Below are 23764 nucleotides of genomic sequence, written 5' to 3' on the forward strand. Positions count from 1 at the left end.
TTAATTTTCTAGTGCAGGCTGTTAAAATAGTCAAGAGGATGCTAACCAGGCAAATCCAAACTTTAAAATCAAACTTACTGTGCTCCTTCACTCAGACGCAAAAGAGAAGTGATGTGCTATGCGGTTTCAGCCTAATTGGCTGAAGCCTCTGTCACTCACCTCTCTGTGCTGTGATTGGCCGCCTGCTCTCCCCTTCACTCTCTATGTTTCAGCCACATTAGTGTGCAGGGAGGGGGGCCAGAGGCTGTCTCCTGTCACTGTCCTCGGCCCCCCTCCTCCAGAGGCATGTGGGCTCCCTCTCTGCTGCAGCTGCTGCTCACAGAATTCTCCCTCTTCCCCATGCTGAATATTGGGGAAAGATAAAGGAGCTGCACACAGGCTCCCTGAATAATGGTTCCAGGCACTGCAGTTCCCTTGTATACTCTCTGAACTGCCTCTTGTGGTAGTGCAGAGAACACATGGGAATGCCAGCACTTGGATACATTATTAGATGAGTCTGTGCCTGCTGCCTTTATCCTCCCCGCTGTGCTCTGAATCAGTGCGGGGAGGAGGGGGATGCGGAGGTGGGGATTCTTTAACCTGGAGGGCACAAGATGGCCCCTGCCAGGAAAATAATATATATGAAATCGAAACTACAGAGATTCCTAATTAACAACAAAAAGAAAAAACTTCAGAGACTTAGAATTAAGAGTGGACGCCTGGATGCACAAGCAGCAGAAAAAGAGCAACCCACAGGTGTAATGAATCTTTCCACTTATCAGGTTACTGAAGCTGAAATGTCAGTACTCTCCAAAGGCCTGTCATTCTGCCCTGCGAGACCCATAGACAGGATTGCACTCTGTGGAGATATGGAGGAATTTTTCAGAAAGCTGAGACTCAAGGAACACTACCATGATAAGGAAGCCTGTGATACAATGGATAATGGACCAAAACGCACCAGATCTAAAAAGAAGAAAAAAAGATGGACCCCCAAAGAAGGAGAAAACCCGGCCCTGGATAAATACATCAACAGATTCAGACGCAGAATCTCTGACAGGATCCTGAATAAAGGAAAGACACTGGCCCAGAACGTAACACCACAGGAGCAACAGGCCATCAGATCCCTTAAGGAGAATAAGGACACTATTATTAAACCAACGGATAAAGGTGGTGCCATAGTCATAATGAACACCAGTGACTACATCCAGGAGGCACAAAGACAATTATCCAACACCGCTCACTATGCCAAATTACAGGGGGACCCCACAAAAGGCTACAGGATGGCACTCAATAGGATGGTTAACAGATTGCCTGCAAACATCAGACTACATGTAAGCCTAGGCTGTGCAATATTTACCTTTCACTGTTCCAGCGGGGGCGCTGTTGCGGCTCTCTGCTCGGAAATAGGCAGAAATAGCCGATCTCAGTTCGGTCTGTACTACTGCGTGGGAGACTTACGCCTGCGCAGTAGAGTGGACCCGACTGGGATCGGCTATTTCTGAGCCGAGTGCTGCTACTGTGCCTGCGCTGGATCCAGGAAGGTAAATATTTACATCCCCGCCATTTGGGGAGCTCGAACGCTGCTGCCGTGGGATGGAGGAGGACGGGGGGAAGCCTCGATAGGATCCAGAGGCTTCCCCCTCCCGAGGTGAGTGCCCCCCGCGGCATTTTTTTTAGATACAGATCCTCTTTAACCTCTTGAGGACCGTAGACTTACACCCACTAGTGACCAGACTATTTTTTGCAATTAAGGCCACTGCAGCTTTAAGGGCTCGCTGCAGGGCCGTACAACTCAGCACACAAGTGATCCCCCCCCTCTTTTCTGCCTTTCGGCTTTCTGGCTTCCCCCATGCATGCAAGCCGGCGTGTCACTTGAACCACACCAGGTCAGATGACATACCAACTTGCATGCACAGATGCTGGAAGCCGCTAGGAGCCCGCTAGGTGCTGCAATGAAGGCTGCTAAAGTTTGCTGGAGTCGGCATGTATTTAAAAAGCCTCACTACCCAGCAAACAGAGTCCCCATTATTCCTCAGGCATGCTGGTTAGATGAGACTTCCGGTTGCTTGAGTTCTGGGGACTAGTGGTGCTCAGATAACCCCAATCACGGGTTCGAGTAAATCCGATCACGGCAGTATTGAAATCCACACACGCTTTGATCGTGATCCGGACTTGATGCCCAATTCCGAATTTGTTTCGGATTGTAACCGTGATTAAGGCCTCTTGCACACTACATGTGCAATCGGATCAGATAAAAAAAATCGGAATCGCATTTAGTGTGCATGAGGCCTAAAAGTGATGCTAGAAACCACAAATTTGAAGAACAGTGGGAACAAGAGGCAATTTTTTTTTTCAAAAAGACCTTATAGCCTTTGAGAAAATTGATTTTTAGTAGAGGCTGGATAGTATAATGGTTAAGGGGTCAGCCTCTGACACCGGAGACCAGGGTTTGAATCTAGGCTCTGTCAGCACCAGTAGGAGACCTTGGGCAAGTCTCACTAACACCCTAATTCCGCCAGGAGTAGAGATGTCGCGAACCTCCGATTTTTGGTTCGCGAACCCTGTTCGCAAACCTCCGCGAAAGGTTCGGTTCGCGAAAAAGTTCGCGAACCGCAATAGACTTCAATGGGGAGGCGAACTTTGAAAATTTGAAAAAATTCTATTGGCTGGAAAAATGATAGAAAACATGTTTCAAGGGCTCTAATACCTGGAGCTCCTCCCCTCCTCCCCTTCTATCTATTCCCTCCTCCCTCCTACCGGAGGGAGGGAGGGTCTCATCTGCTAGGGAATTATACTATTTAAAAAAACAGTTTACATACCATAGCTGGGAATCGAAACCAAGTCTAACTGTGTGGTGGGCAAGCACCCTAACCGCTGTACCACAACAGTACTAACTGAAGCTGGCCTAGCATTTACTATTTATGCTCAATGCAATAGAAACATTAGGTTGCTTAAAAGGGAACCTTAACTGAGAGTGATATGGATGTTTCCTGTAAACAATACCAGTTGCCTGGCAGTCCAGCTGATCTCTGTGACTGCAATAGTGGCTGAATCACACCCTGAAACAAGCATGCAGCTAATCCAGTCTGACTTCAGTCAGAGCACCTGATCTGCCTGCTTGTTCAGGGGCTGTGGCTAAAAGTATTAGGGACACAGGATCAGCAGGCGATTCAGGCAACTGGTATTATTTTAAAAGGAAAAATCCATATCCTTCAACGTTTAGGTTCCTTTTAAGGATTTGTAGCATAAAAGCCAATTCACATTGGCTGGGATTTGAACCCGGGTCTCACTGTGTGGTGGGCAAGCACCCTAACCGCTGTACCACAAGAGTACTAACTGAAGCTGGCCTAGCATTTACCATTTATGCTCAATACAAGAGAAAAAGTAGACAGTAAGCCAGCACCTATTCAGTAGGAGACCTTAGGCAAGTCTTCCTAACACTGCTACTGCCTATAGAGCATGCCCTAGTGGCTGCAGCTCTGGTGCTTTGAGTCCACCAGGAGAAAAGCGTGATATAAATGTTATTTGTCTTGTCTACTTTTTCTCTTGTATTGAGGAGGGACTAGGTAGAAGGGTGGAGGGAGGAGGGTGGAGGGAGGGAAGCAGCTGTCCCTTAACTAATTAGTGTAGGCAGACAAGTGAGTGAAATGGTATAAGGACCTTGCTTGGAGGAGGGAGGGGGGGGCGGGCCTCCAGCAGTGAGAGCAGTGTGTTTGGCAATAATGTGACTGCTGACTGTGATGTAGAGGGTCAAAGTTTTGCTCAATAGAGCATTATGGGGCGAATCGAACTTCCGCAAAAGTTCGCCTGGTGCAGGCGAACGTGAACCCCCAAAGTTTGCTGGCGAACAGTTCGCTACATCTCTAGCCAGGAGAAAAGCGCAATATAAATGTTCTGTGTTTGTTTGTTAAGTTTCAATGGGAAAAAGTATTTGTGATTAAACCCCCGCCAAAACCCGCCGACTTTAGCAAAGCCCCCTTACATGCTAGAAACACCAAATTTGCCAGATATGTTAAGAAGTACAGTGGGAACAAGAGAAAAAAGACCTTATAGTTTTTCAGAAAATCGATTTTAAAATTTCAAAGGGAAAAAGTATACATTTAAAATGCATTAAATACATTAACTGTCATTTACTGCATTTAAATGTATACTTTTTTCCTTCAAAACGTTTCGTCCTCTTGTTCCCACTGTTCTTCTTAACATATCTGGCAAATTTGGTGTTTCTAGCATGTAAGAGTGCTTTGCTATTAACCACTTGCCGACCGCGCACTCATAACGCGCGTCGGCAAAGTGGCAGCTGCAGGACCAGCGACGCAGTATTGCGTCGCCAGCTGCAGGCTGATTAATCAGGAAGCAGCCGCTCGTGCGAGCGGCTGCTTCCTGTCAATTCACGGCGGGGGGCTCCGTGAATAGCCTGCGGGCCGCCGATGGCGGCTCGCAGGCTAAATGTAAACACAAGCGGAAATAATCCGCTTTGTTTACATTTGTACGGCGCTGCTGCGCAGCAGCGTCGTAAGGCAGATCGGCGATCCCCGGGCAATCAGCGGCCGGGGATCGCCGCCATGTGACAGGGGACGTCCCGTCACTGGCTGCACAGGACGGATAGCGTCCTGTGCAGCCCGGAACACCAGGGGGGCCAGGTAGGAGAGGGAGGGGGAGGATTTCGCCGCGGAGGGAGGCTTTGAGGTGCCCCCCCCCCCCCCCGCAACACCTGCAGGCAGGAGCGATCAGACCCCCCCAGCACATCATCCCCCTAGTGGGGAAAAAAGGGGGGCGATCTGGTCGCTCTGCCTGCACGCTGATCTGTGCTGGGGGCTGGAGAGCCCACCCAGCACAGATCAGCAACAACAGCGCTGGTCGTTAAGGGGGGGTAAAGGGTGGGTCCTCAAGTGGTTAACCGCTAAAGTCGGCTTGTTTTTTAATCACGAGTCGGGTAACAAGTGCAATCATGAGTGCATTCGTGATCGAAAGCCAATCACGATTGCCGATAATGACCTCGTGATTGGCAAAAAAGACTCGTGACCATGAGGTTGTGACAAGCACCACTGCCGGGGACTTTGCTGTTACTGGTACTGTTTAAAAAGAGATAAATGTGGCAGCCTCCATATCCCTCTCAAGTTAGTTGTCCTTAAAAGTCCACAGCCATTGCAGACTTGCTGCCGCCTCTCCCTGTGCATCGCTGTCACCCGCCAGCTTTCCAGAGACGGGCGAGGAGAACCCCCCTGGGTCCAGTCAGGTTTGTGAATATTCACCGGACGCAAATGACAGCGTGTAACGCAAGCGTCTCAACCTCAATGCCTTTCCTGCGGAGAATTCCGCTTCCAGTCGCCTTCATAATTTCTCTTCCTTCTAAAGAAGCCCCAGCTCTGAACGGCAATGAGTTGTATTAATAAGCTTGCCGTATAATTACTATCTCCTGCCTATACACAGCCAGATTAACCGGCATCATTAATGTCCCCGGGGATGTCGGCAAACCTCCGAGGAAGTGGAGATGTCGCTCACAGAAATATTTCTGGAACACAAGAAAACAAATGTATCGTTCAGAGCGATAGCAGCCCTGCAGGGGAGAATTCTCAGAGGAGGATTAAAGGAAGATGATTAGAGACTTAGCGGGAGGTCTCCAGTTACAGTGATGGGGTTATTGTGCATCCTGGGGGACAGCGTTCCCCGAGCGTTTAATAACCACTAGACAGGATAACATGAACAAGGTGGCGGAGCGTCTTGTATAACAGGAGCCTCTGAGCCAAGGAATCGTGTTAGCGCTTCTTGCGGGGAGCGGGAGGCTGCGCTGCTGCGAACAAGCTCTCAGCAGAGAAGCTATTCTAGGAGAAGTGTTGTGTTTGCTGTATTATAGTCAGTACTAGGTTAATAATAGAAAACAGATACTGCAGTTGCAGTCAGGGGCGTAACAAGAGGAGAGCAGCACCTGCAGGAGGGCCCAGAACTGTGTAGGGCCCCCAACTACTAACCTTTTCTTCCTCTGATACAGGGGAGTGTACTTCAGATCAGGTGTTTTGTGGCTACACTTGTTATGTTTTATGACCCATGCAAGATGGGTCCTCAAACTCTGAGGGTCACCAGGGATAGGCAAAGGAAGGGTTGTGACCATTGGTGGCCCCTTTAAGGTTGCGCTGCGGGGTTTAACAGCAATACAACAGTTAACAATACAAGACAATGGTGGATTACCGCCAGAGCCGGGACAAGGTCCTCCAGCACCCAAGGCTGAGACACCAAAGTGCGCCCCCCCATACCTCCCACCCCAGCCGTCACACCCTGATTGCTATTAGACTAAGAGGGCCACAGGGCCCACAACCTCCCCAACACCTTAATATCTAGTTATATGGCTTGCAGTCACTGCTATGTATCCCCTTTTCTTATTTCTTTCTGCTTCAAACACAATTAGGAATGACAGCTGAATGAATTGTGCGCCCCCTCCTACACTGCGCCCTGAGGCTGGAGCCTCTCCAGCCTATGCCTCGGCCCAGCCCTGATTACCGCTGATGCAATGAACAAATGGATTACAGATTTTTACATAGGGGTGGAAGATCCGTACCCATATTACACAGCATTGAGAGACAGAAGTGGAAGTGAGTCCTGCCCAATCTAGCTTGATTTGTTGGTTGAGGTGGCCAAAAACGACCACCTCAGCCAACAGCCGAAAGTATCTACTCAACCCCAGTGACACCGATCCCATTCTTCGCGCCACTCCCCTGCCTGCCGTGTGATGTAACCAGAGGTGGGCAGAGGCAAGGGAGGCTCCAGCCTCAGGACGCAGTGTAGGAGGGGCGCATAACTCACTCAGCTATCATTCCCCTATTGTGTTTAAAGTATAGAGAAATAAGAAAAAGGGATACATGGCAGTGACTGCAAGCCAGATAACTAGCGATTATGGTGTTGGAGGTCCTGGGGCGCCTCTTAGTCTAATAGCAATCAGTGTGTGACGGCCGGGGTGGGAGGGATGGAGGGGCGCACTTTGGTGTCTCAGCCTTGGGTGCTGAAGGACCTCGTCCCGGCTCTGGATGTCACACATCCGCCGCTCGTTGTCCCTCTGTCACTTCCCTTAATAGCGACACAGCTCACCGTCAGCTACACAGTTGACGTGTGTGCAGCCCGGGCCAGCAATGTCACCCAAGGGAATCAGCTTCTGATCCCCAATGGGTGACATCAGTTGGGCATGTGTACACACCCTAAGGGTACAGAGCACTGAGGGCGATGGACCTTATTTATGTTTGTTTATTCATTATTTCAATCACTTGACTCCAAATATCTCAATCACTTGTCACATCTTTTCTAGGCTAGGTTAATGTCACATGCTGTAAATTCCCATTTGCTGACATGTTTGACCCTAAAGGTCCTTACCCACGGCAAAATTGGAACGAATGATTATTGGCAAAAACAATCTACACAAACTCGTGTAACTCGTGTACTGTGGGTAAGGACCTTTAGGGTGGCGTAGCAATAGAGGCCCACTAAGGGCCCTCCTCCATACATCTTATTAACTTTTCATTGGTGCTTTGCTGAAAATGATCACCCCTATATTTGCATTGAATAGTTCTAATCCTTACCAAACGGTTTCCTTACTCTAATTACACCTCTTGTACACTGCAGCTGTCCTTGGTAGATTTTGGGGCTCCATAACAATAGAGTGCTTGGGGCCCCATGAAAAACGTGCACTGGGGCCCCAAACGCCTTTGTTACGCCACTTCTGTTTAATGAAAGTTCAGTAGGGGACAGCCAACTAACTGTGACAATGGTTCGTTTTGAAAGACTTTATTGGCGGATCACATCGGGGGAATAATTGATCTATCGCTATTGACTTTAATGGAAATAAATTACTTGGTTTCACACTTACAGGGTAAACCTGCGTTGCATTACCCTGTTTTGCCACAAGGGGCCGCAAAAGCAATAAAAATCTATGGAGACTTTCACACTTATTGCAGTTCCTTGCGGTGTGCCGGAAGTATCTGAGCTGACGCAAGGGCAACAGCACCTCACTGCAAGCACCGGGCTTAACGCACGGTGCTTAGGGTAATGTAAGTCTATGGCCGGGGCACATAGTGTAAATGACAGAGCACGATGCATTGCGGTGTGCATGCACGTATCAAAGGGAATCCCAGTGATGTACCACCTGCCCAGCAGAGGGAGTATGTCACTGAGTGGGGGGCGGCGCTATGCATATGACCCTGTCGGCGCACTCTGCTGCAGGGTCATATGTTTGTCATTTTTTGTGTTGCGGTGAGATGTGGCAGGAGCATTGCATCACCACCGTAACCCAAAAAATAAGTGTAAAACCAGCCTCCAGCATTGTTTGGGCAACTGTTTATGTCCCGTCGTTAACGATGTTGGAAGAGGAGTTGAGGCTATAGTAGGGTTTGTGATGCACATATCCAGGCAGTAGAGGTATCTTTTAGAATGAGAACATGCTGGAATTTCCTGCCCCAACCCAAGATCTGACTTCCTGAACATCTGATGCACCTAATCCTAACCCATACCCGTGACCAAGACTCACCTTCCATCATCTTTAACTGGCATTGTGGCTTGCCTCCATCACCACCTGGAGATAACACCGTTATGCAGCTTATGCCAAAATGTTTGCGCACATAACATGGGCTCAACTGAAGGAGCTCCACAGAGTGCAAAGAATCATGAATACGAATATTTATTGTTGCTGTCCTGACTTTAAGTTATAAGTTGGTAGCTACAAAATGTACTACTTTACAATTCCTTTGGGTGGAAAATCAGACGAATGTTTCGGCTGTGTATTGTGTTGAGCCGTGTCTTGCCTAGTAGACCCCGCCCCCTACAAATCCTTTGGGTGGTGGACAAGCAGGTGCAGGTTTTAGCTGTGTATTAAGCTCTGTATTGCCCTGTAGACTCCCATCCCCTACAAAAGCTTTGGGTGGAAAAGCAGACGTACGTTTCAGCTGTCTGTTGAGCTCTGTCTTGCTTTGTAGACCCCCATCGCCCCCCCTATAATATGTAATAATTAAAATTTTTTGCTAAGGCAAAAACAATAATATAAACAGGCTGTTTGCATAATTGCAAGTTTACATAAGCGCATTAAATATTAATTGCTTTGAGCCAAAGGCTGCTTAATTATAGGGTGCAGTAGCGAATGAATTAAAAGACTGAATTGTTATGCAAATCGGCGCGCTCATTCTTCCAATCTACTCGGCTAATTACGTTTCAAAGTCACAAAAAGTCACCCGAGTTTAAGCCCTTTTTTTCCAACAGCTCTCCTGAATGCTGAACTTCCTGGTATTACAGGCCGCGGTGACACCCCCGGCTTGTAATGGAAATATTGGAAATAATGGAATTTATTCCGATGATGATTATTTTTCTCTCTCCTCCATTCTTTCCTCGGAATGATTTCCTGCGTGTCCCGTTTCCGCCTTGTGTTGCGGCTGACGTTGGCTGACATGAACATGCTGAAGAGGAGCAGGACTTGTCAGCGTTTGATTGCGAGTTGTCAGGCGCTCCGGGCTAGCGTCAGAGCGAATATTGTCGAGCCTGGCAGTGATGGATTGTAGCAGCCTCTCCACCGTCACAAAGCAGCTTCATGTCACATTTTGATGATTTCTAATAGAAAAGTTTTACATGGATTGCAGAGTGTTTCTCATCGCGGAGGAGGGAGGGGCCTTATTGCCTGTCTCGTTACCCTCAGCTGCTGCAGAGTTCAAAAGTTATTTACAAGTTTAAAGAGTTAATCAGTGTGGTGATTTGTAAACTGATTTGTAAGACGCTGCTTCAAACTGAGTTTTAATCCTCCTGTTCTGCACCTGAAATCCCTGCGGCCTCAGGCTTAGAGGACAACTGAAGGGAGAGGGATAAGGAGGCGGACATATTTATTTACTCTTAAACAATGCGCATTGCCTGGCTGTCCTGCTGATCATCTGCCTGTAATACTTTTTTGCCATAGACCCTGAACAAGCATGCCGATCAGATGTTTGACTCAGTAAATATGGCAGCCTCCACATCCCCCTCACTTCAGATATCTTTTAGACCCCTTTTACACATGCATTGCAGGTGTGCAATGCGTTACTCTGTTTCGCTGCAGGTTAACGCAACGGCAATGCAATGGGGCCTAACACACAATGTTATGCTGGAAGTGACCGAATGACCACCGAGCAGACGCAAAGGCAACAGCACGGACTTACATGGCGACATGGTGGAAGTCATGTAAATCAATAGGCAACACAGGAAATTTAAACATTATGGCGGTGGTGGGCCGCACATGTGACAGGAAGACAGCAGGGAAACCTGGGAATACCGGTGACTTACTTCCTGTCCAGCAGGGCGTACATCACTGGGCTAGGGGCAAGCAAGGGGTGGAGCTGTGCATATGACCCTGTCAGGGAAAAGCAGGAAATTTGGGCGCATGAGGCAGGTGGACAAAAAAGGGCGCCGCCATTCACTCCCATAATAAATATCGTTTAATGGGCGCCCAACAGGAAAAAAGTGCGCCGTAGAAAAATAACTTTTTAAAAGCGGCGCCCGGAGACTTTTAATGTTTTATAACTGCTTCTCATGATTACACATTATTTAATGATTTATAATTTTTTAAACATTATTTTTAAACGAAGAACAGTACAATATTTTTTTAAAACATTATTTTTAAACGAAAAACCGTACATTTTTTTTTAAAACATTTTTAAACGAAAAAACGCACAATATTTTTTTTTTAAACGTTATTAATGCTTATCACAGGGGAGTCTTATGTTTAGGCATCACCAGGGGGGTCTTAGGTTTAGGCACCACCAGGGGGGTCTTAGGTTTAGGCACCACAGGGGGGGTCTTAGGTTTAGGCACTACCAGGGGGTCTTAGGTTTAGGCACCACCAGGGGGGTCTTAGGTTTAGGCACCACCAGGGGGGTCTTAGGTTTAGGCACCACCAGGGGGTCTAGGGGTTAGGTGTAGGTACAGGGAGGGTTCTGTGTGAGAGTAGGGTTAGGTATAGCTTTAGTAACATTCTTATTAATGTTTTATAAAACGTTATTATAAATTTCACTTTTTAAACAGGGAAGATTAACGTTTTTTACAATTACCGATTTCTTATACGTTATTCATGCTTATCGTTTAAAACCCTGCGCCCTTTTCGCCTGGCGCCCTTTTTTAACGTACGCCTGTCAGGGCACTCTGCTTCAGGGTCATCTGATTGCCATTTTGTGCAGTGCGATGCAAGGGGGCGGAGCATAGCACCACAAATGTACAGGCCAGGTTAAAAACTGGCCTGAAGGTGCCTACACGTGCACATTTAGTTTGGGCCTGAGTTCTGCACAGATACATTACTAGCCTAGAGTCTAGAGATGCATTCTGCTGCTATGGGGAGGTGCAAAAAACCGATGGCAAGCCCCACAATGGAAGGGGAGGTTCAAAGGAGATGAACTATGACTTTGACCTGCACGAACCACACATGCCCAGTGAAAGGAAGTGCTCATGCATTTCCTGGTGCACAAACTCTTAGGTTGTGTACACACATCCAATTTTGATTGGCAAATGACTGGCCAGTTCCAATACTACGTGGAAGTTTTAAAATTGGCCAATTAAAACTGGATGTGTGTACGCACCCTAATTTTTACTAGGCAAGCCTGGTTCATGATCTTGTGCAGTATAAATACATATCTTGGAACTTGCGCATGCCCAGTGTGTGTGCGCTTGTGCTTGGCCAATTGCACTTCTGTCCCAGAGCAGTGATCTGCAAACTTAGCTCTCCAGCTGTTAAGGAACTACAAGCCCCACGATGCATTGCAAGAGTCTGACAGCCACAGTCATGATACATAAAGGTAAATGAATTGTGGGACTTGTAGTTCCTTAACAGCTGGAGTGCAAAGTTTGCAGATTACTGGCCTAGAGGATTCGACTGCCTAGGCAAACCCCCAAGAATAAGAGGAATCCTGGAGGTAACGAGCAGCAGCACGCACTCTACTTAACCTTTACGAGCACCACCATTTATTCTATTTTACTTTTTTTCATTTCAGGATTCACCTTTATATTGGTTTTACATATATTTGTTGTGTTGCTGAGGGAAGCAACACTCCTGCCACATCCCACCGCAACACAAAAGATGACAGATATCACCCTGCGGCAGAATGCGCCAACAGGGTCATATGCATATGGTAATAGCGGTTAGGCCTTGTTCACATCATAAATTGCAAGCGCTGAGCTTTGCACCAGACCTGTATGAGTACGTGCTCCATTTTTATATGCCTGATGAAGCAGGAGATGCCTGTGAAACGCGTTGCACTTTTTGGAGTATACAAATAAATCCAAAGTCTTTGTGTGTCTGCTTGGAGGAGGTAAGTCCACCTCTGCCTCCTCTCATTTTAACATTTTTAGTAAATTTTGTTCTTTTGGCACCTCTGTCTACATATACAGAGCCCTTAACCATTTAAGGACCGCAGTGATTGAGATCTATGCCCTGTATTGGTGGGCTCCTGGCTGGCAGGGCGTAGATCTCAATCACTGTCCACAGAGCGCATCCGCCGTTTCCGCTGCTCCACGCCGATCGCGCCGCTCAAACCCGACGATTCTCGCCGCATCTCACAGGCACTGCCTGTCTCTATGACGGCAGAGTCAGGTGAGCCGGTCAGGAGCCGATTTCATTGGCTCCTGGCCCTGTCTTTCAATGTAAGCCGTTCCCATTGGCTTACATTGAAAAACAGGGTCAGGAGCCAATGAAAGCGGCTCCTGACCGGCTCACATGACTCTGCCCTGATAGAGATGGCAGAGTCTATGTCCTGGGGGTCTCGGCGAGCGGCGATGACGGCGGTTGCGGCGGGTATGTGCGGCGATTCGTCGGGATTTCGTCTGGATTGGACGAGCGGTTTCTGGTCTTTAAGTGCCCAGAGATTGCTGGTCCTTAAATGGTTAATGTATAACAGCACTTATGTTACAAATATGTTAGATTACTTCTAAATTCCCCGCATAAACAAAAATGCAATCATACTGCATTACTGATTTTGCCTTCCTGAAGCGATATGACAAATTAGGATGGTTGAGTTCAATTTTCATATTGTCTAATTGACAAAGTTAACAACAAACTTCGTTTCCTTCCATCTGTGTTGGGAAAGAGTTAAATTACCCTTGTACTTATCTGTCAGCCTTGGGGGCCTTATTGCCCAGTCAGATTTTATAATCCCTCCCAGATTCCTTTTAAGAGTGATATTGTAAGTGGAACTATAGACAGAATATCTCTTGTGCTCCAGCTGAATAGTCACACCCTTATTCTGCCACTCTTTCTAAATCCTGCTCCTTGGTCCTGGTCGCCAGTGGCTGGATTGCTGTCCAGCCGTCCAGCCCATCTCCCATCTGTACTGTACTCGGGGTGTAATGTCAGTACACTATTCTGCCTTGGGCTGGACTTATACATAAACAGCTAAGCATAGCATCCCTGGGGAAGGATGTACTTATCTGTGTAGAATGAACAGTACGGATACTGCCGCTGGACTGAATATTGGAGAACAGTATTGGGAGAGCTGTGCAGAGGCTATTTTTACACACTTTGGCCTCAATTCACTAAGCATTGTAAAGCAGAAAACAGCTGGTTTTACTAATCACCTTGCCAAATGCCAATTCACTAAACTCATTACTGCACTGAAAAGTAAAATTACTGACTAGTTAGGCAAGTTACTGACTTGTGCAGTAAATGCCTCAACACATGTCAGTAAATGTCAAATTAGAAAGATTAAAGCATTTGGTAAATCAAGTAAAAGTGTTCAGTATTTATCTCCAGCTCTGACCAGCCGGTAATTAGCAATTTCCATGCGGTAAAAGTTGACAGATGTAGCAGACAGCCAATAGGGAGAGCCACAGAGCCCTGCTTCTCACCCCATTTGATCAGATGCAGTGGCGGGCGGGACTTAAAGGGATACTTAAGTCAGGGCTAAAAAATGAGGCTAACTCACCTGGGGCTTCCCTCAGCCCCCTGCAGCTGACCGGTGCCCTCGCAGCTCCGGTCCGATGCTCCTGGACCCGCCGGCGATGACTTCCGGTTTCGCCGTCACCGACCGACAGGCATGGGAACGCGAGTGATTCTTTGCGTTCCCAGCCACAATAGCACACCCTATACTGCTATTGCAAGACAAATTCCTTATTCCTATAATTTCTATTTCCTTCAGTTCAGTTTCTCTTCTATGTGTATGTTGTGGCTCAGACACAGGAGACCAGTGTTTGAATCTTGGCTCTTGCTGTTCAGTAAGCCAGCACTTATTCAGTAAGGAGTCCTTGGGCTAGACTCCCTAACACTGCTACTCAGTACTGCCTATAGAGCGCATCCTAGTGGCAGTAGCACGTGTTATTTGTCTTGTTTTCTTGAACTGAGTGTCAGGAAACCCCTTTCTGAAACTGACACTGAGGCTCTGTCTTCTGCAGGGAGAAGCGTGCATCATGGGAGCCCGGAGGACCTACATGAAGAGGAGGTCAGAGAGGAAGTGCATGCAGGGGAGGTATGCCGGGGCCATGTCCTCTGCGCCATGTGTCTGCACGGAGGCCGACTTTGAGTGGTGAGTATGAGAGTCACAATCTGATGGATTATTTGGCCTACATTCCTGTCTATGTAAGAGAGCACTCCATAGTGTGTTATCTTCAGTAGCTTTAATTGGCAAATAAACAGGTTATACTCACAAGATTAACCTACTTAAGGTGCGCGCGCACACACACACACACACACACACACACACACGCACACGCGCACACGCACGCACACACGCGCGCGCACACGCGCGCACACACGCGCGCGCACACGCGCGCACACACACGCGCGCACACACTCTCACACTCTCACACTCTCACACACGCACACACGCACACACACACTCACACACACTCACACACTCACACACACTCATTAAAAACTTTAAGAAAATTGCTAGGACGTGCATATTAATAAATTAACAATCTAACACACACCATACAATCTTTAGAAAATTGAAGAAAAATGTCCAGCATTCTGGATCGATAAAAATTGAAAAAAAAACAACAACCTGGAAATCCGATCGGATTTTTCAGTCAAATTAAGGAAAAATCTTTCGATATTTTTTTTTGGGAGAGACGATCATATTTATTCATATTTATCGAATTGCCATAAAATCGGATCATTTTATTGTATCGTGTGTGGCCACCTTTACAGTGATGAAGGGTATGTAGGCTGGTTTATCAGCAACATAGGGAGCTGCACACTTCGGGTGTACGGATAGAATGGATAACATGGTGCTCAGAATGGGAAAATAGATGTAGTTGATGTATGTAAACACTCAGTGATGGTATGCTAAACATTTGTTTTCGGCAACCACCAGAGCTGTAAGTGTGTGTGAGCTCCAATACTAAGTGTATATGAAAGCCCTTTAAGGGAACCAGAGATGGCCAGAGACGGAAAATGATTTTTTTTTATACATACCTGGGGCTTCATCCAACCCCATCAGCATGGATCCCTCCCACGCGGCTGCCTCTATCACCGGTACCAGGTCCCGTCACTTCCGCCGGATGCGGCCATTTGTACACATCCACAGGAACTCCCTCGGTCTCAGCAGCGCCTGCTTTACGCATGCGCTTGCGCAGTGTGGAGGGAGCACACTGCACTTACGTCGACTGGCACCTGACTGGCCGAAGTGATGGGACCCGGTACCGGGGATAGAGGCAGCAGAGGACAGCGGGGGGGTGTGCAGAGGAGGTAATAGCTTTATCAGCTGAAACCAAACCTCCATTAGGGCTGGAACCCACTAGAGCGTTTAGGGAGCACATTACATGGCTAGCGATATAACCTACATGCTCCACCAATGTAAATAAATGTAACAAATTCGACAGTAGCGATTGCAATTAGCAAAATTGCAATCACAGGACATGAAGCATTTTGGGAGTGTTGTGCTTCAATGTAAAGTATTGAAGCGCTGGCAAATCGCTCATGAATCGCTACACATAGCGATTTAAGTGTGATTCTAAATTACTGCAAACTGTAACAAAAATTATGATAAATTGAAAGGACTAATCAGAATTAAAATCGCTAAATCGCAATTCTCCACAAAATCGCTGGCAGAAAGCTCACAGTTTGTAAAATCGCTCCCAAAAGCGTTGGAAACCCTCATGTAATCGCTTGCAAAACACTACTTAAATTTGAAATTTCGGGTTCCAGGCCTCATACTGAGGGAAGAGCAAATTTCAGAGGAGGAAAAGAGAGGGGTTGACTTGTTGAAACAGGTATCATCTTTTTTTTTATTGTGCAAAAACTGCAGTTTAGAAAAAATTTGTGTGAAATGATATTTTGTTCAGTGCATGTAAAAATCGTATCTAAACATATGGCCGGTGTTTGGTTTGCTAAAATCATTTTTGCATCGAAAATGCTATTTTTGATTTTGAAAACATTTAAAAAATGTTTTTCTCCTAAATTGCCATTCATGAGCTAAGAGCAAATTACACCTTTTAAAGCTAAAAACGTGTCTCCCCCCCATATAATAATAATCACACACCCCAAAAAATCACACCCTTTGAAGCGAAGAAAATGCTAACAATGCAAAAAATCATATACATATTACAAAATGATTTTCAAAGCCATTTTCACTCAAAAGTTGAATGTTACCTTATTTTCGTAAAACTTAATGGGAAAAGAATATGGGCATTTTTGCTCATCACTGAACATGACCTTTATAGGCTGTGGGTGGAACTAATGTAAAGTTGGAGTTTGAGCACGGTTTATGCTTATTATTAGCTGGCACGTCGTGAGTAGTCCACTAATCTCTCGTGGCCTGCAATCTGCCAAGCTCGTGGTAACAGGACTGTTTTATGTCTCCATTGAGAAACAAGCCGGTGTCACGGTTATGATAAATGCGTCGTAGTATTTCAGTCTCAGCTTCCTGGGCCATCAGCAGGTCGGCTCCGATCCCGCCACAGTATAAATCTTTATCCCGCTGAGCCATAAGTTTAAAACAAGAACATCCGTTATAGAGACTCCCATAAATTGTTCCAGTGATCGGGTGTCTGCTAATATTCCTTCCCTATCTCTCCCTATAAATTCCCTTCATATCAAGCCACGCCGAGGAGCTTTCACACGGCCTGAATACCAGATGCCCTGTTACGGTGATGGATGGTCTCTGTATTCATTAAAAGGAAGAAGGGTCTTTTCAGAGGACAGTGTCACTGATCTGAATGTGGCCTATTAGCTCAAAAAGGACCATTTAGAGGGCTTTGGTTGTTCACACATCCGAGTGGCTTGTTATAGAGCATGTAAGCCTGAGGAAAAAAATGTGTAGCTCCAGATTTATAATAGATCTGCCTGTACTTAGACATTTTTTGATACTTAAAGGGATACTGTAGGGGGGTCAGGGGAAAATGAGTTGAACTTACCCGGTGCTTCTAACGGTCCCCAGCAGACATCCTGTGTTGGCGTAGCCACTCACCGATGCTCCGGCCCCGCCTCCGGTTCACTTCTGGAATTTCAGACTTTAAAGTCTGAAAACCACTGCGCCTGCGTTGCCGTGTCCTCGATCCCGCTGATGTCACCAAGAGCGCACAGCGCAGGCCCAGTATGGTCTGTGTCTGCGCAGTACACTCCTGGTGACATTAGCGGGAGCGAGGACACGGGCGTGCAGGCGCAGTGGTTTTCTGACTTTAAAGTCAGAAATTCCAGAAGTGAACCGGAGGCGGGGCTGGAGCATCGGTGAGTGGCTGCGCCAACACAGGATGTCTGCGGGGGACCATTAGAAGCCCCGGGTAAGTTCAACTCATTTTCCCCCGACCCTCCTACAGTATCCCTTTAAAGAACAAGTGACACCCATGCTAACCTAGAAATAAAAAACACATATACAGTATAAGTAGATAAATACTACTTCTACTTACATAACATATATGTTGTGCTATCCACGTAATGATTCCTGTGAATTTTATAAAGGAAAAGCAGAAAATCCTATTCTAGGCAGTGGCCATCTTGCCAAGCTAATGCTGACATCATATGCTCTCTGACTCTTGTTTCCCCCCCTCCCTTCTCTTCCTCATTGTGTATTCATTAGCTGCCCTCCTCCCAGAGTCTTCAGACACTCCCACTGAGGTGTATACTAGCAACTTCACCTTGTTTTTTTGTTTACACATCCAATCACTGAATCACCTTAGCCTTGCTTGTAAACACGAGTAATCAGAGTCTGTTTCTGATAAGCAGCAAGGCAGGGAAATAAACAGAAGAGGAGGAATATATTATAGATAAAAAGAACTCCCAACATTCAACTCTTTGGCACTGTTTGGCACTAGGGCCAGTGCTCCTAAAGTATGTCATAACTCCAAACCATAACAGCAGAACATGTTTTGCAAGTTTTGAATGCAGGATTAGCATCTTTATCACTTAATACACTCAGACCAGTGCTGTTGAAATTTGATTTTTATGATGACAATACCGCTTTAAAGTGGTATGACACCCAAATATCATCTATGGTCTAAAGCATTACACACAGCATAAAATTAACAGCTAAATGTACCCATACATACATATATACATAGCAGTTTTGGTTGCCGATCAACCAATATACAAATCTCTCTCCGATCGAATCTGGTTGGAGAGACATCTGTTGGCCGCCATAAACCACAAGTCAATTCCTGATCAATGAAATCTTTTGCCAAATCCACCTTGTGACAACGCCTTGTCGCCCCCGTTGCTGCACATTTCCCCAAGTCCCCCTCCCCTGCATTAATACTTTACCTTCCGCTGTCCCCCACTGTGTCCGGAGTCCGCTTCCGTGTTTGCGTCCCACATGGTTGTCAGCGTTCTGCACATGGGGCACATGTGTGATGTCACATGTCTGCTCTGCTGAAAACGTGGTGGAGACCACGTGGGTCGTGGACACAGAAGAGGAGTCTGGACACAGTGGGGGACAGCGGAAGGTAAAGTATTAATGCAGAGGCGGGGTGTACATGTACATTACAGGGACAGTGACTGGGGGTTTCTGTCATGGCTTTAGTGAATCAACCCCTTTAACTCTTTCTGTACTGAAAACCATATGAGGCTCTTTTCTTTGCTACAAATGTTTTATTGATTGTCCGTATTACACATACAATTCCTTATCTCTTAGAGACACTGTAACAAAAAAAGTCCCCTGGGGGGTATTCACGTCGGGAGGGGGAAGCCACCGGATACTAATGACGCTTCTCTGTCCTCCTCTGTCCCACGGGAGTCTCGCTGCAACCCTCCGAACAGCAGCCCGACAGATCCGACAGCCTGTTCAATATTTACCTTTCCAGGCTCCAGCGGGGGCGCTGTTGCGGCTCTTCTGACGGATCTCAGTCGGGTCCGCTCTACTGCGCAGGCACTGGAACTTGCGCCTGCGCAGTAGAGCGGCCCGATGGAGATCGGCTATCTCCGCCTATCTCCATGGGAAGGAGCGGATACTGCGCCTGCGCTGGAGCCACGGAGGTAAATATTTACATCGCCGCCGCTCTGGGAGGTTTTTCGCCGCCACCGTGGGACTGAGGAGGACAGGGGAAGCCTCAATAGGATCCGGAGGCTTCCCCCACCCGAGGTGAGTACCCCCTAGGGGAGTTTTTATATTACAGATTTTCTTTAAGTTTATTTTTGCTTCAGATTTGCTGTATGTTAGATAAGGAGAGATAAATCTTGAGTTAAGTCAGTTAAAGAGAAATAAATTGTGAGATATTTTAACAGAAAAGCTTAGTGAATCATCCCCATAGACTGGAGGGTGCAGGTTAGAATAGGTGCATAGGAAAATATTGGCAACTTGAATTACCCATATTTTTCTATTCACACCACCACCCGGTACCCCACTGATGTGGCGGCACCGCTATATGCACTCTGCTATTTATCCTCTCCGTATAGTCGTGACCATTTCCATTACAAGTTTTCCTCCAGAGGCGAGGAGGGTGTTCTGCTGCAAAACTTGTGCGTAGCATTTGTAATTGACACTCGGCTACCTTGGGAACAATTGGTTTTGGATCTACTTAAAATACCTGCAGTCACGAAGCTGAAGAAAAAAAAAATTAAACTCACGCTTTGAAGTTATTCCACTTCAGTCTTGCTTTACTCTTGTTGTTTCGGCTTCGTTTTCAGCAGATTAAATAAGCAGCGAATTAAAGGTATCCTGTATGCCGGAGTTTCTCCTGTTGAATGTAATTTGAGAAATAAAATATTGTGTTTTCCTCCCTGCAGCAGTTTGCAGACACTTGATGGCAGAACGGAGTGTTACAATGATATTATTAATTCCCTCCGGGCGCGGGGCTGGCGAGCCAGAGACGTTCTCGCTTTAGTCATTTGTCGATAAATGCTATTATGCAGACTGCGGCTGCGAGTCGCCTCGGAAGTTCAGGGAAAACTTTTCAACTTTTATTTATTTGTTTTTTGTGTGACTTATGGCTCCTTCTCGGATGGCTTATATATTTTTTAACAGGAGTTTAATAATGTTTCATTCATACACTAGATATGTACGGGTGAATTTACTGGTTTTAGTGCATAGACAAGTGTGACTGTGTTCCTGTACTCCTCTCTCTCTCGTATCATTCCCCCCCCCCTCATCTTTTCCCTTTGCATAGCAGCCCGGGGGATCCTGTGTCCCTTCTTCCTCAGCAGCCCGGGGGTCCTGTGTCTCCTCAGCAGCCCGGGGAGGGGTGTCCTGTTTCTCCTCTTCTTCAGCAGTCCGGGGGGGTCCTGTGTCTCCTTTTCCTCAGCAGCCTGGGGGGGGGGGGTGTCCTGTGTCTCCTCTTCCTCAGCAGCCCGGGTGGGTGTCCTGTGTCTTCTCTTACTCAGCAGCCCGGGGGGGGGGGGGGGCGTCCTGCGTCTCCTCCTCTTCAGCAGCCCGAGGGGGGTCCTGTGTCCCTCAGCAGCCCGGGGGGGCGCGTCCTGTGTCCCCTTCTCTTCAGCAGCCCGGGGGGGTCCTGTGTTCCTCAGCAGCCCGGGGGAGTCCTGTGTCCCTCAGCAGCTGGGGATCTAGTGTTCCTCCTTCCCTCAGCACCCTGAGATTTCACGTCCCATCTTCCCTCAATAGCCAGGAATCCCGTGTCCCTCCTTCCCTCATCACCTGGAGATCCTATGTCTCTCCTTCCCTCAGCAGCTGGGGATCCAGTGTCCTCCCTTCCCTCAGCACCCAGAGATTCCATGTCTGCCTTTCCCTCAGCAGCTATGAATCCCATGTCCCTCCTTCCCTCATCACCCGGAGATCCCACGTCAATCCTTCTCTCAATAGCCAGGAATCCCATGTCCCTTCCCTCATCACCCGGAGATCCCAACATTTGGGGATCTAGTGTCCCTCTTTCCCTCAGCACCCAGAGATTCCTTGTCCTTCCATCCTTTAGCAGCCGGGGACCCAGTGTTCCTCCTTTCCTCAGCAACCAGAGATCCTCTATTATTGAGCACCAGGAAGGGGAAGGATTTTTGGCCTACCAAAAGTTTTTTCAGATGGTGCACTATACTGACATTATCGGAATACAAACCTGCCTTAAGACTTCTATTTTTTTTTTCTCCTCTTCTCTTTGTTCCCTAGTGATTATGGCTATGAGCGACACACCAACGGCCAGTGTCTACCTGCTTTCTGGTACAACCCTTCCTCCGTGTCGAAGGACTGCAGCCTTGGCCAGAGCTACCTCAACAGCACCGGGTAGGTAATTGACGTGGATCTTGTCCAAGTTACGCTACCTTTTTAATTGGAGAGATCTCCTATTTTTTCCTTCCATTGAGGCTGCTGCACAAAGTGATGGGAAACATCCACGACAGGAGCTTAGAGTTATAAACTGATAAAGTTGATGAGTTCAAATGAATCCCCAACTAAACACAAAATTGAACAAGACAAATTCTAAAAGCAATCATCTTGATGATTGTAAATTATTGTTGCCTTTGAAGAGTTTATATTCACACACCCATTGTGCAGCTCAGCATTAGGGAGGATCACAGATATGCAAATTATTCTGAGTTGATACAAATTTTATGCAAATGTATGCACCTTGAAAATGAAACAATTTAAACCTGGGTTTAAATTGATTGGTCCAATTTCAAGCTGCATATATTTGCATAAAAAATTGCATAATTTTGGAAAAATTAGCATCTCATTGATCATCCCTACTGAGCATGCCAGCAGCTGGACTCTAGAGCTGGTCAATGAGGTGCTATTAAATATAAATTATTTTGAGTTGATGCAGTATTATGCAAATTTATGCAGCTTGAAAATGAACCAATCAACAGTGTTGCTTGCAAATTTTCACATGGAAAATGCCATTTTCCATTTCAAAAAAATATTTTGCAAAAATACATTGGAAATTGGTCAAAGGAAACACATCTTTCGTTCTGATGCAAACATTCATGAAAAATCTACATTTTAACCGCAAAAAGCACAAAATTTATTTTTGGCTCGACAATTTTCCCCCCTCCAAAAAAAAAAAAATCACAAACTTATTACAGAATGAATTTCAATAGCTTTTTTACTCTAAGGTCAAATTAAACATTATTTTTTTGTGAAAATTAATGCAAAAAGAATATCCGCTTTTTTTTCGCTCATCACTGCCAATCAAATCCTTCTGAGGTAAAATTCGGTCCATTTTCAAGCTACATAAATTTGCTAACACAATTTGCATAATTCTGTATCAACGCAAATTAATTGCATATCATTGACCATGCCTAGCTTTGCCCCACTTGCATGTACGCCACTGTAATTCTGTTGTTATGCGGCACTGTGTGGTGCTGAAGAGGATCAAAGTGTCGTACAGTGTCCAACACTTTGATCCACATACAGGAACACTGTGCTGTGCCAGATCTGGCAGTGGTGCCCCTACAGTCCAACATAGGATTGGAAAGGGTTAATTCCGTCTCGCATGTTAATTTCTTGCAAACAGTATACATTTTGGTATTGGACCAATATAAAAGGACAGGCAGTAGATCATTGCCCCTGTTCTAAGCTATATAAAATGATCATTAGAGATGATCATGGAGATGTAAATATTTCCTAGTTAATTTCGATCTGGGTATTCACCCCTATGCCCTAAATGTGCTCTAACCCAGGGTACCTTTTACCACATGATTTGGTCCTGTCATGAAGTGAACCTCTATTGGCAACAAATTGTAAAATTTTTAAATGACAAAATGGGCTGCCCTGTAACCCTTGACCCTAAACTTTGTCTGCTTAACATGATCCCTCATGACATCCGTAATAAACATACTAAACTCTTCCTGCTCAATGATTTTCATGTTGCCCGCAAGGTCCTTACTCAATCCTGGATACAACCACTGGTTCCTGAATTGGCTGACTAGATTAGAGCAATTAACAAAATGTTACCATTCCACAAAGCTATATATATCCGTAGGGGCAGAACGTAAATATCACTCTATCTGGGATACTTGGACCACTTCCCGTTATACTCGTTCTAGAGTCTAACATTTATTAATGTATCATGCAACTCCATAGCATTTGCTGTACGGTGGGGGTGAAAACTCCTCCGGGAACTCGGCTGTCCTTTGTATATACTTTGTTTTTGTTTGGGCTTTCCTTTTATGTTTGATTAGTTTATAACATGTCACTTTGTTGGCTAATTTCTCCTTGAACTAAAAGAAGAAAACAGACCTTCTCCTGCAGGTTTCTTTCTTTCAACTAAAAATTCAATAATTCATGGTAATAATTGTACTTCACTGTACCATATACCTGCTATTATAACATACATGCCGTCTGCGTACGGCCAACACCTGTATGTCTTGCCTATACTTTTCAATAAAAATGACATGTTAAGTTAAAAAAAAATATTTCCTAGTTCATGCAGGATTATGTAAATGTGTATTCAAATAAATGCATTTTGAAAATGGACCAATCTAGTCCCACCA

At 46.2% G+C, this 23764-nt stretch overlaps 1 protein-coding gene across 14 annotated transcripts in view; it reads left to right on the forward strand.

Moving 5' to 3' along the window:
- LOC137535751 (VPS10 domain-containing receptor SorCS1-like) overlaps positions 1 to 23764 on the forward strand; it is a 1470659-nt gene that overhangs the window by 1336327 nt on the left and 110568 nt on the right. For all 14 annotated transcript variants that reach the window (XM_068257627.1, XM_068257625.1, XM_068257626.1 and 11 more), the window contains 2 exons: positions 14350 to 14480; positions 21444 to 21557. In XM_068257627.1, the coding sequence (XP_068113728.1) occupies positions 14350 to 14480; positions 21444 to 21557 (245 nt within the window). The remainder of the gene's footprint in view (positions 1 to 14349; positions 14481 to 21443; positions 21558 to 23764) is intronic.

Source organism: Hyperolius riggenbachi, chromosome 10 (assembly GCF_040937935.1).
Source record: "Hyperolius riggenbachi isolate aHypRig1 chromosome 10, aHypRig1.pri, whole genome shotgun sequence".
NCBI classification, from domain to species: domain Eukaryota; kingdom Metazoa; phylum Chordata; class Amphibia; order Anura; family Hyperoliidae; genus Hyperolius; species Hyperolius riggenbachi.